We start from the raw sequence: 17738 nt of genomic DNA, 5'->3' as shown, positions 1-17738 counted from the left end.
CCCCAACAAATACCTCAGTCTGCTTCCAATTAATTCATTTGAGTAAATCTAATGCTCCAGTTTATACATGTGGAGCAGGCGTATGGTAACGTTTCCATTAAACAAAATTAACTTTTGTTTGGAAGTCGAGCCCTGCCGGATGTGTAATCTGAACCTTTGAGGATGTGATGGAGAGCAAACAGGGAAGGTATTAGTGAGGTTTATCTTAGCAGCTCCTCTCCTCCTCCATCTCCTTCTCTTTCTCTCGCTCTCTGCTGATGTGCATGACTGATCCCTCCTTTAATTTGCTAGGCGACATGTTCAGTCATCAGCCTGTAAATACGTAATTAAAAAACTCTGGCTTTCGTATTACTTTTAGACTTGAATCTCAAATTAAAACGTTCTGAGATGAACAACATTGTACAATTACTGTCGTTTTCGACCTATGAACGGTTTATTCATGTGATGTAAATACATGTGAAAGACAAATGTGGACCTTTATGTTTCATAACTAACTATATGAAATATGCATGTAATATAAAGGAACATTTTTTTCTTATACATTTACAAGAAAACATACAATTCATAAAAAAATTCAACATTTCTGTTTAGACGGTCTCATATCTTTTCAGATCATGTCACCCTATGTTAAAATTAACATTTTTTAAGAGGTGACCCTAAATGAGAAAACGTCACAAAATTTCAAGAAGAAATAAGTAGTTTAACCAATTTTCAAGAATACAACAGGAGGGTTAATTCACCTAAGATGTCATGCCATGATGCATTGATCTTCTATTGGTCACATGTCTTTTGAACTTTGGAATACAGCGAAATTCAAAATGTCTTCAGATAAGATTGTGTTGTCAGACATCAGCATTCATATGCTAATGAATGGAAGTCAACAGAATGAAAAGTATAGTGTGACCATCCATTAATATGTTGTATTTATATGTACGGGGCAACCTGTATCCAATCAGGACTTTTGAATGTTGTATAAATGTGTTCACAGCATGTTTCCAGTAAATATTTATGGAAAACCTAATTTCCCTTATTTCCATCCATATTTCTTCTAATAGTAAGATATGATTTATACAGACCTGCATTTATCTTTTACATGTAAAAAGTTATTTTCATAGTATGAAACAAAGTATGCAAATGTCAATCGCATCAAGTCAAAAATGTTTTGTGAGAAAAGCTCTATAGTGTCATTTGTTTGCAGATGGCATTTTCCTTTGAAGGTAATTTGAAAAAATATATCTCATTGTTTTTTCTCCAGACAGTTAAAGTCTGACTTTCAGTGTATGGACAAAAACAATCAAAATATTCTTCAATAGATCTTTTGAGATGCACTGAACAAAAAATGCCATACAGGTTTGGAATGACATGAGGGTGAGTAAATGGATGAACTATCATTTTTGGGTGAACTATCCCAAAATCGGACACTTTTTTTACCTGACTGGCAGGTATGGCATCTTTAACGTTGAAGTAGAAACCAAAGTAGATCATGTTGAAAACGCCATGCCGTCCTAGGGTGGAGGTCAGGCCCTTATTAAGCCCACGGAGACCGAAGCCGTCTGTGTTTATAATCGTTCTGGCCTGTGCAAATGTAGACGGTTGCTGCATGGAGAAAAACAGAGAGCAATAACATTAGGGCCCTCAAAACGAATGACTAAGACATTTGTGACAAGACAAAGGCAAAAACAATACCAAGACGACAATTAACAGCTGTAGTCTCTTACCACTTTGAATGAATCCCTGTTGGCCTGTAGGCTCACTTTCACTACTTCAAATGGATTTACAACCAGAGCCTCGGTTAACCCTGACCCCAGGCCAGCCACAGAGAGAGCCTAGCATATTGAAGCAGGCAGAATTACATTACAAGAGAACATGACGCCACATGACAAACGAGAAAGACACAGGGACTATAAACAAACTCGCTTTGTGTTTAATTCAGAACAGACTGTATTTTTTAGTTGACCAGTCAACACTTAAGGTATGTCACACAAATCCCATAACTCAAAGGAACAATGCTACTGTGACACTTAGCCTTTTAGAAACGTGTTTGTCCAGACGCAGAGCTTGACTTGACCCACAAATGAATGAATGAAACTGCCACCGTCAATCATACTCAGGGGTTAGAAAGGAAACGCAGACAGGAATCAAAGATAAATGAACTGGCTCAGACAAAATGACTGGGACAAAGATAAATTACTTCATATGTTGCAATAACAACTCAACTCAACTGTATGACAGAGAAAAAGCTTTCATATTTTCATACTAGCTGAACAGAGAAGCATTGACCCTATAGTTCAGCAAATTAACAGTTGTGTTCATGTTAACATAGCTTTTTTTTTAGTTTTTGTCTTTTGATGAAAAATGTAATTTCAGTTTAGTTAATGCTTTGCCATGCCATATTAATTTGTTATGCATTTTACACTGACTACAATGTCTGACTGCAGTGTCCGACTGTATCAGGCACAAATGACGTAAAATGTTCCGTTTAAATATGGGTCAAACATTTTCAGTGCTTTAGAGGTTGAATATAGCATTGTTTTTTTTAATGTAAAGCCTCTTATGCTCACCAAGGCTGTTGTATTGAAAAAAAAACAAAAAAACAACAACAATAAAACAGTAATATTGTGAATATTATTACAATTTTAAACAGATTTTTCTTTATTTTAATACATTTTAAAATGTAATTTATTCCTGTGATGATAATCTTATTATGAATATCATACCTTATCATTATAAAAACATTTACTGCTTAATATTTTTATGGAAACTTTAATAAATTTTTTTCAGGATTCTTTGATGAATAGAAAGCTCAAAAGAAGAGCATTTGTTTGAAATTAAAAAAAGTATACTTGAATAGTTATTATTGCTGATTTTGATTTTACACACACACACACACACACTCACTCACTCACTCACTCACACACTCACACAGTCACACACTTTATTTTTATTTATAATATTATATATTTTACATTATTTTATATATACAACTAAATTATTTTTTCTTCTCATTGTCAGTGAATTGGTAATATATTTCACTGTTATAATTTTCTTGTCCAACATTTCAGCATGTTTAGTTCAATCACTTGATCATCATAGTGCATCTTTATCTCGTTATCAACAATAAAAAAGGCATTAATCAACAAACATTTCCGTCAGTAATTTTGAGGAAGATTAACCCCGCTAAACAGACTAATAAAATATGTGGTAGGGTTTTATTCTTATGATTAGTGGCTCTCCATTCAAGCACTTGACCTGTATGTCTGCAGGTTTCAGGCCTACTTGAAGAGTGACAAAGGAGATCTTTGAGCGTGTTTGCATAAGGTGAGCTGGGGATAGTCCACACCCACACCCTTGATTAATACGAAATTGTGTGTGTGATGATTACACTCGCACATTTTGTCTTTTTGTGTGTATGCGTAGCCATGTATACAAGCTTGTGCATACACTGCAAGACAGCGTGAGAGCCTCATTACTAATTTTCTGTCTGAAAACCGGACATCTCCTTGACCGTGTTTACAGAGCCAGCCATCCGCTCTTTCATTTTTTATGTCATATTACTGCATGTCTTCATCAATCATTCTGAGAGGTTTCAGCTGAGGGGCGGAGCCACAGCTCAATCGCTATGTTGAATTCACTTACTGCCTTGCAGGCGATCTCACTCACATACTCCGTACATCAATCTTCCCAGCGCCCGTGGGCTCTGTGTGGATTGACATCTCTAGCTAGAGTGGGCGGAGACAGGTGTGATTGATAAGGCAGGTGAATGTTTTGCCTCTTCTTGGCTGTTCGACGAAGCCATGGATGCGAGATCCGCCACCGGGCTCAGCCGTCAAGCCTGCTGCCACATTGATAGACTGCTGTCAAAGTAATGGGCTATCTTTCACATGCCTCGCTGAGCAGCATTCATCTCGATTACACTTGGTTCCCGCTGCCAGCACGCCATGTAATGAGGAGAGTGCTTCGCTTGACTGTGAATGTGATTGTGTGTATAATATCAATGACCGTGTGTGTGTGCATATATCTCGCTTGTATCAGATGACTTACCATGCCGGGTGATAAAAGAGTAAAGCTCAACAGCTTCTTGTACTGCTCAAAGGTAAAAAACTGCAAAGAAGATCAGGACAACCTGTCAGGAAGTGTTTTCAGACGGAACATGCATTCAGATACATGCACGCAGACAAGATGAATGCTCACACCCTAAGCAAACACAGCTCAACTGTAGTGAATGAGAACACTGAAGCTGTCAACATGACACTGAGCAAATACAAAAACACATAGGACGACATATAATTCTATATATCAGTAAAGATTTGCTCAGCTTGACAGATATTAGATAATAAAATATCCAGTAAGACTGATGGAGGCCAGGACCTGTAGAATAAACCAAGCCTGTTTAGTATAGGTTTAAATCAACAGACGTGGAGCATCATGGATTCATGGATCAATGTTAAATGAATAGAAAATTCTGTCATCGTTTACTCAACCTCATGTCGTTACTAGTGCTGTCAAAAGATTAATAGCGATTAATCGCATCCAAAATAAAAGTTTTTGTTTACATAATATATGTGTGTGTACTGTGTATATTTATTGTGTATATATAAATACACACACACATGCATGTATATATTCAAGAAAAATATGTTATATTTCTATATTAAATATATTTACATATAATATAAATTATATAAATATAAATATATACGTGTAAATACATGTAAATATTTTCAAACTATATTCTGTATGTGTGTGTATTTATATATACATATTAAATATACACAGTACACACACATATATTACATAAACAAAAACTTTTATTTTGCATGCGATTAATCGCGATTAATCGTTTGACAGCACTAGTCATTACAAATCCGTATGATTTATTCTGTGGTAAACAAAAGGAATTCTGAAAAATATTCTAGCTACTCTTTTCAATATAAAGTGAGTGAGGATTGGGGGCATCAAGCTCCAAAATACTTCATAATACACCATAATTCAAAATATGCCATAAAACTTGTGCACTATATTCCAAGTCTTTCGAAGTTATACAATAGTTTTGTGTGATGAACAGACCAGAATTTAAATTGTTATTAACAGACAATCTATCATACTCGCAGCTCTTTTTCTTCACTTTCACAAAAAAAATAAATAAAAAATAATTGTATGATTGAATGATTTGTTTTACTCTAAGGAACTAATATGCAATTTTTAAGGCTAAAAAGATACAAAAATATCCCCAGTAATGAGCTGTTTTGACATTTTTTTTTCTGACAGTATTGGTGAGTTAATTTCAAGTTAAACAGAAAAGCAATGATGTTCAGTTTCTGAACGAATAGTGCATTTGAGTAAGGTTTTTTCCCCCCTGAACAGGTTAATCTAGTTCACTTTGCATGATTTGTTCACACATTCAGTGATAAAGTTGTGGCAGTTACTCTTCATTTTCAGTAAATAACATCTTAAATTTTGTTCTGTTTGACAAAAAAAACTATAGTACACTTTTAAAAATAATGGTTCTTTATTAGCATGATGATGATTCCATGAAGAACATTTAATATCCATAGAACCTTTTAGTAACACTTTACTTAAAGCCTTTATGTATAATGCATTATAAAAGTAGTTTTAATGCATTAATTATGCCTTGTAATGCACCTTATAATGCATTGTACAATCTCATGAATAATTGTAACCACAATTAATACATCATAACACTTATCAATTCATTGTTACACTATGAATTTTAAATTTGGTTATAATTATTTATGACAAGATATCGTATTACAGCACACATTATGAATAATTATAATGCATTAATAACCCTTTATAATGCATTATACATAAAGTCTTTAAGTAAAGTGTTACACACCTTGTAGAACTGATGGACACTTCGGCCCCCAATGATCCTTTGCGCTGATTCTTTCCATGACGTGTGGGCACGTGATGATGACGCAGAAGGGCACTTCAAGAAACAGTTGTTTGGTCCCCAACACCCTTCAACCCTTCAAAGCTCTCACTCCGGAGGGTAAACCCTTTGAAAGGATTAGGGCATAGGGATGAGCCCTTACGAATGGAACGCAGGGCATGAGGCAGCCAGGTATCCCAGAATGCATTTCGCACCATCCAGCGAGCGTTAATGGTGGAGGAGAAAACCCGCATAATTTTCAAAATATTACTGTTATTGTGTCATGAAATGCAGTTATAATTGTATTTCAGGCGAGTATGTAGTTGTTTAAAACTCAAATCTGCGGTTTATTTATAAAGATAGCACCTATTTGAAAATCTGCTTCGCCGAATTCGGAGACGTGAGCTCCAGGCGATCAGCGGGCGCTCAGTGCTCATGTATCCCGACGAGAGCAGCCTCAACTTGGCTAGACCTTCTGACATTTGTCGCTGGCTCTGATGTCTTGGTAGTGGTTAAACATGAGGTAAAATTCGTTCTTCCAGGTCATATCGTTTTGGCTGAGCACAAAGTTATATTTCATAAATTATTTATTTATTAATCGTAATACAGCACTAACTTTGTAGTATACATTTGACTTGAATTGTTTGCTTTTGTCTTTATTTCCTATTATATAAGTCTTTTATACTTTATACTTATACTTTTATAATGGGTATTATTGTTCATTAAAACATTAAACAATGTTTAATGACGAGTTTAAGCACGAGTTGTGCTTGTCATATTTCATTTTATTATACATACAGTGAAGGTAATCATTTGTGTATATGTGCACATATTACCTAAACCACATATTAATATGTTTTATATTTTTAAAATGAAAACGAAAAGAGGGTTATGTTTTATATTTTGAAAAAAACGAAAAGGCAGTGGTGTTTGATATCATTTCGTTTTATTGTAATGCGTGTATGCATTGCATGAACCACATTTTTGTGGCTATTAATATTTGAAATGAAACCGAAAAGAGGCAATGCTGTTTGATATAATATTTTGTTTCACTGTAATGTATATACGTTCCCTGAACTACATTTTTGCGGCTATTAATTTGTTTAAATGAAAATGAAAAGAGGCAGTGGTGTTTGATATCATATTTCGTCGTATTGTAGATAACCGGAGTAGCCTGGCTAGACCTTCTGACATTTGTCGCTGGCTCTGATGTCTTGGTAGTGGTTAAACATGAGGTAAAATTCGTTCTTCCAGGTCATATCGTTTTGGCTGAGCACAAAGTTATATTTCATAAATTATTTATTTATTAATCGTAATACAGCACTAACTTTGTAGTATACATTTGACTTGAATTGTTTGCTTTTGTCTTTATTTCCTATTATATAAGTCTTTTATACTTTATACTTATACTTTTATAATGGGTATTATTGTTCATTAAAACATTAAACAATGTTTAATGACGAGTTTAAGCACGAGTTGTGCTTGTCATATTTCATTTTATTATACATACAGTGAAGGTAATCATTTGTGTATATGTGCACATATTACCTAAACCACATATTAATATGTTTTATATTTTTAAAATGAAAACGAAAAGGGTTGTGTTTTATATTTTGAAAAAAAAAAACCGAAAAGGCAGTGGTGTTTGATATTATTTCGTTTTATTGTAATGCGTGTACGCGTTGCATGAACCACATTTTTGTAGCTATTAAGATTTTAAATGAAACAGAAAAGAGGCAGTGGTATTTGATACCATATTTTGTCGTATTGTATACATACAGTGAGGATAACCGGAGTAGTCAAGGTGAGCTGACTGACATTATCAAGTATGCTGCTGTTCCATTTGCAGAATTACCGGACTTGTGTCCTCCCGTCCTCAGGAGTTCGCACTCCCGAGTCGAACTTGCGAAGTCTGAACTACCAAGGACGCAAGTCTGAACTTTGTGTACTTGGTATTGAGAAACGGATATAATCTCCAGGCCCCATTCACTGGAAGAAAGTGACCCGTATATTATTCAAAATTCTCTTGTTTCTAGCAGGAAAGAGAGTCGAATGAGTTGAATGACATTAAAATGATTACATGATGACAGAATTTTCATGTGAAATCAGGTCATCAAATCTGAATTATGACAAACTGTTAAAGCATGTCAAGTCTACCAATCCAAAGCTTTCCAATAATGGAACGAAACCCCTTCCAGATGTTTTTTAGATTGGAAAAGTGAGACCTTAATGTGCTCGCTCTCCTTTCAGGCACCCATTTGGAGGTGCCCATAACCAAAGGCCAAAAACCACAGCGGGTGCTCATCTAAACTCAAGAGTGTATATATGTACTGTTTATACATGATACTAAAGTGAGGCCGGTAGCAATCTTTTGCCATGTAGGTCAATATTGGGAGTTCTCAACAGCAAACACATGTGGCATGACGAGAGGGGATACAAACATAGAGAGGGGATGAGAGTTTTTGATCCTCCTGGCTAGAGCCGGTATGTTGAGGACATACGTATGTGGTCTGTGTGTATGTTTACACTCGGAAGGCCAGGTTGCAAAGATCAGAGTGTGTATGGTTTAAGTGATGAGTTTAAGCTCAGAGTCAAATATGGTTCCTGTTACCTTCACTGCTCTTTTTGGGGTCTCAGCCAAAATGGGGGGAAGGATTCCCTTGTAGAAGCCGTACACTCTGTTGAGGAAAAGACATCACTCATTGGGTTTGAGACACATGATAAATGAACAAACAGCATTTAAATGTCTATAACCTAAATGGCTGTTTGAGAGAAAAAAAATGTTGTTATTATTATTATTATTATTACTACTTATAAGTGGTCTTTGACCGCTTTAAGTAAAGTAGCATAAGAAAAATGGCAAGATATGAGACTTATAATACATTATAACTATGAGAAATATAATCCATTGTAAAAATGGATGCAACGTGTTCATTGTGTTATAAATCATCATACTCTTAAAAGCTATAACCACAAATAAGTAAATATTATAATATATTAAAACTGTTCTTATGAATATTCATGAGATGATACAACATATTATATGTTATTTTATAATGCATTATGCATTCATTATAATGCCTTAAGAATACCCTTATAATGTATTATAAATACGGGCTTCATAGAAAGTGTTACCTTTTTTTTTTAATATTTAAAATGAATGAATGAATGAATGAATGAATGAATGAATAATCATAAAACCTATTTAATGTCCCCCAGTCCATTGAATAAGTGCTATCATTTCCGAAATTCAATCTTAAAATCTGAATCTAAAACCTTTAAATCTGAGTTTAAATTAGCAACAGGATTAAAGGTACTTAACTAGCTTACTTTTATTTGTTTATTTATTTGTTTGTATATAAATTAGAGATGCACCGATACTGAATTCATATGCCAATACTGATAGCCAGCTATCCAAAATGATATCTGTCAATGCCGATACCGATAGTTTGATTTTCTTAAGGAAAAAACCTCTCCTAACCAGTGCTGTAAACAATACAGGGAACCTTTTCATTTGGCACATTACTATAATATTAAAGGTTAAAATTAACAACAGAGCTATTATATTCAACTTCTATTTATTTGCAGATATCATAATTGCACTCAAATAAAAACTGAAATGGCTATACAACTCAGTTGCACATACGTAAATATCTGTCTTCGTGCCAGATTTATTCAAACATACATATATGATTCTAAGTAAGCAAGCTCCGTTTTAGTGTTTGCTAACTAATGAACTGTGAACACTGGATAACTTTCCCAAGACAAATGCACCATTAAGTGAAATATTGTTCACAAGCTGTTTTATTGGCGTCTTTCCGCAGTTGAAACACTGAGTGATTACAAGAGACATGATACATTTTGGTGAGCTGTACTGTATCTTTCAACAGACATTCTGATGTTCATTATTGTTAATTTTTTCACTATAACTTGCATTAAAGTGGAAAAGACTTGCGCTTCACGCTGCAGCGATCCGTCTCGTCACATTTAAGAGCGTCAAAATGGCATTCATTGTTTGAATTTCATGATAGAATTGACAGAATTTGAAAATTAGACTTTGTTTCTTATCAGAAGTAAGAAAGCACAAAGCTCTTTTTGATTATTGGATGGGAGGCATGTTACAAATAATGTTTGGTGTAGAAAAAAACCATGGATCTGGCAACCCTGGATTAAACTATGGATGGTTCATAGGGTCAAATGTTTAAATGTCACTACTAACTGTTAATGCATGATTGTCACATTAATTTTGACAGTGCCAAATTCAACACAAGAAAGTTTCTTCAGACAGCATGAATTGCAGTCTGATATGTTTTTACACCACGTTTTGATTGACAGGATATAATCGGCACTAATCATCAGCTGATTTTGAACAATCATAATGAAAAAAAATATTTTATCGGCCGATACATCATTGCATCTATATAGTTTGGGTATATATAGTTTGCTGCAGCTGAATTATTAGAAGAATCTTGACTGAATTTGCGCTTAGGCTTAATCCTTATTGGTTTAATGTGTCAAACTGGCTTAAGTATTTGACCAAGTGTCTTAAGTCTAATACACAGAAGACATGACTAATATTTGCAACTATTTCACATCTTCACTCATGGTGATACACATAAGAATGCTGAATCCTTCTTTGATGTGCGACTACTATGGAAATCCACCCCCATTACCATGCATTGAGCTCAGCTTCGGTTGTAATGCACTACTGTTTGCAGGGTACTGTTTCCAAACCAGAACAGGTTAAACTGGTCTAAATACACAAACAAGCACTTATAAATGAAAAACAAAAGCCCTCAACCAAAGGAACTACATTTGTAGGTTTTCAATGTCTATAAAGATTAAGACAGCCAAATCATCTCTTGGCATTAGTGTCAAAACGGGTGAGATTCTTCAGCTTCTGCTATATAATTAATAATGAGTTCTTAAGAACTGTCACAGTATTGCATCAAAGAAAACAGCTTTAAGGGATACTTATCAAATAATAGAGTTAGAAGTGCAAATAGACATAGACGGTAACCCTTGACAGGTATCTGTAGGATAAGCAAATGAACACAACCAGTCTTTGTCTTCCAACAGCATTATCACTAATATCTTTTCTCATTTGAATATACTTAGAAAGCTGAAATATGCTTGAACTGATCTTGATATCACCATAAACTTTTATCAAGGCTACTTGCATTACTGTCGTGATACGAGTTTAATGTTGTAATGGCACAAATTGTAAAAAACCAAGTTTCTTCCTTGTTTGATTGTGTTCATGTGATTCAGGTGTGTCTTGTCAATTGTCCTCATTACCCCATGTATTTAAGTCCCAGTCTGTGCGTTCTGTCTTTGTCGGGTCTAACATTGTGATGTACGTGTGTCTTCTCCCGTTCCTGGTTTGGATTGCCCCTTGTGTGGATTCATTAAAGACTGTTTTCAATGTCTAAAAAGATTAAGATGGCCAAATCATCTCTTGGCATTAGTGTCAAAACGGGTGAGATTCTTCAGCTTCTGCTATATAATTAATAATGAGTTCTTAAGAACTGTCACAGTATTGCATCAAAGAAAACAGCTTTAAGGGATACTTATCAAATAATAGAGTTAGAAGTGCAAATAGACATAGATGGTAACCCTTGACAGGTATCTGTATGATAAGCAAATGAACACAAACAGTCTTTGTCTTCCAACAGCATTATCACTAATATCTTTTCTCATTTGAATTTACTTAGAAAGCTGAAATATGTTTGAATTGATCTTGATATCACCCTAAACTTATATCAAGGCTACTTGCATAACTGCCGTGATACGAGTTTAACGTTGTAACGGCTCAAATTGTATCTCAAACTGTAAATAATTCAAATGTGTTGGCCTACCATGCTGTATCTTAACAGAAATGTTTTTTTTGTGATAGTCCGATATTTTCTTTTAATTGAAATATCATACAGGATCTCACGGACATTCACAGCCTGCTTAAGCAAACGGCAACCAAGTGTCTACATTTTGAGATTCCAGTCTGATCAATGCTTCAGCACGTTCTTACCACCCCTAAACTCAGACATGTGCACTTTGAGAAGCAGACATTGTTTGGAGAGCACGTGTACTTTTTCTGAAGCTGAAACCTGACTCTGTTATGCTTTCTGTCAATCTGAAAGTCAGGACAAGCCTGAGCAAGGGAAACACCTGAGCTTTTCTTCTCGCTCCTCATTCTCTCATACAAAAACTCAGCAGTATGGCAAAGAGCTAACATTTACCTAGAATTGTGTGTGTAGTTTCGGTATTGTAGTAATATGTCAAAAAGAAAAGGTCTGTCATTGGATTTATTGTGGTATGATACAATTGGTTAGTAGGGATGACAATAAATATTGATGCTTGAAATCATCAGGTCATTCGGCCTCTTTTTTAAAGCTGTATTAGCTAAAGACTTGCAATCAAAGAAATCAAAAGACAGTTTCATTCTTTGAAGTCCACATAATGTCCATTTTAAAGAATTAAAGTTAAGAATGAGGATTATACCATTTTGTTTAGAATTGAACGTAGTTTATCTAGAAATGTAAAACAAAACCAAAACGAAACAAAATGCAAAAACAAAAACAAAAACAAAACAAAACAATGAGTAAATAGATGCAGTCATTAGTATTTTTTACCAACAAATTTAATCATGCTTCTAAAACGTTCTATGAAATATCTAAAAGGTATACAATGTATACGGGTTGCCAAAAGAAAGAAAGAAAAAAAACATAATATGATTATTAATCAAATTGATCAAAATTAAACTGCTATCAATAGCAATATTTTGGCAATACAATACAGTTCAGTTTGTTAACATTAATAATATATATCATAGACTAACAATAAACGATACTTTCACAGCATTTATTAATAGGTTATTGTTAATTTCTACATATACAGATATATTTTTTTACCTTTCAAAGTAAATTAAAGTATGAATATACATACAAACGTATAAACCAATTACTATAATGTGAGCGGACACTGTTCATTTATCAGTTAACATTAATCTACATGGGGTCAGTAAGATTTTTGTTGTCGTTGTTGCTGATTTGTTTGAAATTAATACTTTTATTTAGTAAGGATGCATTAAATTGATCAAATGTGATAGTAAAAGACATTTACAATACAATACAACAAAACATTCTATATGTCCAATAAAATAGTTTTAAATAGTAATAAATAGTAATTAGTTCTCTAAATACATAAACTATATTAAAAACTATATTAAAACAGAAAACAGTTATTTTAAATTGTAATAATTGCTCCGTTGCTTAAATAAATACAGCTCTGGTGAGCATGAGAGAATTCTTTCAATTATAAAAAAAATAAAAAATATCTCACTGACTCCAAACTTTGAACGGTAGAGTGGATTATTAAATGCTGTAAAAATTGTTCAGTGTTATGATACCTAATGGATTAATTAATTGTAAAAACTTAATGCAAAATATTTTTAAAATATTTGAATGTTTTTATATTATTTTCTGATAATAAAAAGGCATTAAATTGCCATTACAATAAGTCAATTTATTGTTTTTGAATGTAAGAACATTGTTTTGTCTGTTCTTGGAAAGCTTAGTGAGGAAGGTTCTTGTATGTTCCACACACACACAAAAAAAGTCATTAGGGAAAGTAAATGACAGGATTTTCATTTTTTGGGTGAACTATCCCTTTAACATGAACAGCCTTACTAATAACCAAAGCTTCAGATCAGGTAACATCCATGTATGCGTATAAGATGGTTGATACATCCCAGGAGGGGACGGGTAAGAATGAAACAGATTTCTCAGTATCAGTTCTAGCATGTATTGATATTGAACACACGTGTGTGAACAGGGTGGACAGAGTAGCGTGACAGCTGCATGTGAACTTCTGTCATTGTATTGTGAAAACATGCCTGAGCAGTCAACAGAGATGTCCTCGGCTGATTTATTTGGGGTGTAAATATTATCGTTTCTGCGAACAGAGATGAGGCGATTAGTGAGCGAATTTGCCCACGCAGTGACCGCCACTCCAAAACCTCTGACCCATGGCTAATTACTACCACACATCTCATTGGATGACAAACAATCTTGATTTCACCAGCATCACGATGTGTCAGATTGTCACAAGCCTCACTTGTCAGGTGAAACGGCAACAGAGAGGCATTGTGTCGAACGAAAGTGTATGGCAGAGTGGGACCGACATGCAGGGCTTTTGTCTGGCGAAACGGAAGCCCCCCTCCCGATGCCCCCCTTGTGGCGCATGCAAACGCCAGCCGCGTGTTTCCCGGGTGTGGTCAGTCTAAGAAACATCAGGTGGTGAGATAAAGCTCCAATTTGTTACACACGCACTTAGGACCCCATTTGACTATGCCTGGTTTGACTATGCCTGAATGCCAATTTGACTCTAAATGTAAGCACGCAGTTGGCCGTCATAAGCAAATGCTCACACATTTAGGTACGTGTGGGTCCAGCTGCTGGAGTTTGTATAGGTGTGATTTGTCTTTGATTTGCATCAAACCCCATTTCTCCCATTCAACTCATAGCCATATCCTTCAACATAACAAAAGCAGAGGAAGGAAATGATACATTAACCAAATTGGATAATGAGGCAAAATTTTTGATCCCTGTTATGGGGCCGAGCGTCAATGAATCACTGGGCTGACGGGGAAACGTATATGGAATATTTACATTTCGGTCTTTGTCTGCTGTAAGTAAGCGTACAGTTGTGATCTTACTTGGTGGACCGGGTGACTTTGAGCTCTTCCTGTCCTATCCCTTGTCAACAACCTGAATGCTGGTTCTGCAAATATTTTCATTTGCCTCTCGAGCCTTTAACCTTGACATTGGTTTGGAGCGGCACAACGGCTCCAGGCTCATAAATCAAGGAGTGGGGAGATGAGAGGCAGGGACGTTTCTTGAGATTTGGCTTGAAATCAAACTTGACAGGCAGAGTAAAACAACACCAATTCATCAGCTAATTGCCTAGATGCTTATTAGCATGCCTATTAGCTGTTTATTAGCACTTATAAAGCACATATTAATGACTTATTCTGCATGATCATATTTTAGATCCCTTAATTCTACCCCATACCTAAACTTAACAACTACCTTACTAACTACCTTACCTACTCATTTCAGGGTATGCAACTTAAAAACGTAAAAGATAAATATGGTATTAATTACATATACATATATATTTACTATAAGAAAAATTTATAACGTAAAGCAACATAAGCCTTCCTTTTTTGCATTTACAGGAAAAATACATTCATACAACATTCCTGTCGTCTAAACACAGCCAGAAACTTCAAAGAATCCACTATAAAATTATTTAACCAATATATGTTCTCATGCATTTCATGTACAACATAAGTTGTATTATTTTATAGAAATCCAGAAATTAAAATCATGATGATTTTTTAAATCACCAATAAATTAATGCATGCAAAAAAACAAACAAACAACAAAAAAAATCATGTCCATGACTCATATATTGTCTATTCATCAAAGAATCCTGAAAAAATGTGGCTCAGTTTTCAATAGCTGTTTTCAATAAAAACAAATATTTCTTTACCTCCAAATCAGCATGTTAGAATAATTTCTGAAGGATCATGTGACACTGAAGACTGGACTAATGGTTGCTGAAAATTCAATTTTGCCATCACAGGAATATTTTTTTTTTATTGATAGATAGATAGATAGATAGATAGATAGATAGATAGATAGATAGATATTTTAAAAATACATGTAAAAAATGCAGCTTGGTGCGAGTAATCCATTTCAAAATTTTGAAAGAATTTTGGAGTCTTAGCAACTTACCTGCTGCTTAAAGTACCAACAAAAAGTTCTATAAATCACCGGCTAAGACACATACTGTTAAATAATTATGCACAATCAAGCTATTTATATGTGATCTAAAACTATTAGTGCTTTCTTTCTATGATGATTCACACATGCTACATCATGACGCAAGTGAATGTTCATAACATTTCAAACAGACTCGGAGCCAATTCACAGATGGATCTCCAGCTCTGAACTAATTGGTCTGTGGAAGCCGAAGGGCTCAGGTTTCTACCGCACAGAGGGGAGGACCGAACAAAATATGGGCCGAGAGCAAAAGTGCAATGCTGGCCCATACAGCAAGAGCATGTTTATTTTCAATAATAATTTCACAACAGTAACTCCCACCACCATTTGTGTAAATTAAAACTAAGTGGTTCAGCCTGGGGCTGATCATGCTACTGGCTACTGTGTGGTGATTCCAGCCATAGTACAAACAGTCGGAGGGTGATAATTGGCTTAGAAGAAAGAAGAGGCGTAATCTGCAGGGGAGGCCTGCGGGATGCAGCCGATGACAGCTCCGTGGAGAGGGAAAGTACGATGGATCTCACAACGGCCAGCCAGAGCCGCTGCGTCAGTGTCACCTGGGGCCACACGCGCGCATATATTCTCACACCTTGCTGCGGATCAGCTTTAGATCCACTGTAAAGCTGTCATCTTGCCATAAACAGAGCTTTCTTTCAAGTCTGCGCACTGTCTGGGATCTGACACGTGCCTCATGTTATGTGGTGGAGGGAGGGGAGAAAAAGCTGAAAGGAGAGCAAATCATTTGGGGAGGGAAAATAAAAAAGGAGGAGGGAGACAGAAACAGATAAATCTCTGCCCCAAGCACACTACGTCATATGTGTGATTTCCTATGAGCAGAGGCAGTTAACATGACACATGTTGAGCATGCCACTGCCAGTGCTTAATATAAACCTATGACTTCACTTGCTTGTCTGAGATTGACACACTGCATATTCCAGAACAGGTAGGGTTAAAGTTTGTGATTTTTGTACAGCAGGTTTATTACTTTTCCAAAGCTCAAAACATTCCCTGTCACCAGGTGTATGTTGTTACCATGCATACAGCAGACATGTGTGCCTAGTTTACACTGTATACATGAAAACAGCAGATGAGAAGTACTGAAAGAAAACATTACAAACCAGAAGTGTCATTCACACTTCCAACGAAAAAAGTAATAGTAACTGAAAAATTTAAAATTAAGTAACAAATTAAAGTAAAGATGTATTTCAAAACAAAAATGAATGGGGATGAAGGACAGGGTCAAGATTGGAAACCTAAACAAAAACTGTACCACCAGACAATTCCATATTATATTATATAAACTACAAATATCCTAAAAGTGTTTATTTTTTAAGTTTTATTTTGGTGTCTGATACGTCTTGGTAGATATACTAAATTATAAATGAAATTATTGATAAATTTTGATGGCATGGCAATACAATACAGTATGATGGATGGATGGATGGACAAATGGATAAACGAATGGACAACGGACAGACAGACATTTATAACTTACCCCTCAGTGCGAAATATAGTTCTGAAACAGTCTCCAAGGCCTTTATAGTTATTTGGGTCAGCCTTCCCTCTTTGGATTTGAAACCTGAAAAATGAAATGATGCCAACTGGTCACCACAAGACTTGATTTACACAAAATATGAATTTACAAACCTTGATTCAGAAATATTAAAATAACTTTTCCAGCCAGTGAGCTCTATTCCATGGATTATAATCACTTACAAAAAAATTTACCATGCTAACATACTAATAAAAATACTGCTGTAATATAATAATAAACTAATGAAAGAAATCTTATTTTTGTATTTACCACATTAATGGGGCCTAATAGCAAGTTACTACATTTTTAAAATATAATATCATTTTAATATATATATATATATATATATATATATACATACATACACATACACACACTATGAAAAGAGCATTTAAAAAATTTAGAACAACAAATAAAGACATGATCTTACAGTCCTTTTAACTCATAACATTTTTTTTTTTTTTTA

General features: G+C 34.9%; 1 protein-coding gene across 4 annotated transcripts in view; it reads right to left on the bottom strand.

Moving 5' to 3' along the window:
• The window catches only part of LOC107679800 (mitochondrial 2-oxodicarboxylate carrier-like), a 109112-nt gene that overhangs the window by 8111 nt on the left and 83263 nt on the right, over window positions 1-17738 (bottom strand). For 3 of the 4 annotated variants that reach the window (XM_016475472.1, XM_016475474.1, XM_016475473.1), the window contains exons 4-8: window positions 17234-17317; window positions 8505-8571; window positions 4042-4101; window positions 1719-1826; window positions 1432-1596 (exon numbers count right to left, since the gene is read on the bottom strand). In XM_016475472.1, coding sequence (XP_016330958.1) covers window positions 1432-1596; window positions 1719-1826; window positions 4042-4101; window positions 8505-8571; window positions 17234-17317 — 484 coding nt within the window. The remainder of the gene's footprint in view (window positions 1-1431; window positions 1597-1718; window positions 1827-4041; window positions 4102-8504; window positions 8572-17233; window positions 17318-17738) is intronic. The other variant, XM_016475475.1, reaches the window with a different exon arrangement.

Source organism: Sinocyclocheilus anshuiensis, unplaced genomic scaffold (assembly GCF_001515605.1).
Source record: "Sinocyclocheilus anshuiensis isolate Anshui unplaced genomic scaffold, SAMN03320099.WGS_v1.1 scaffold676, whole genome shotgun sequence".
NCBI lineage: Eukaryota > Metazoa > Chordata > Actinopteri > Cypriniformes > Cyprinidae > Sinocyclocheilus > Sinocyclocheilus anshuiensis.
This window is presented reverse-complemented; position numbering and strand designations above follow the sequence as displayed.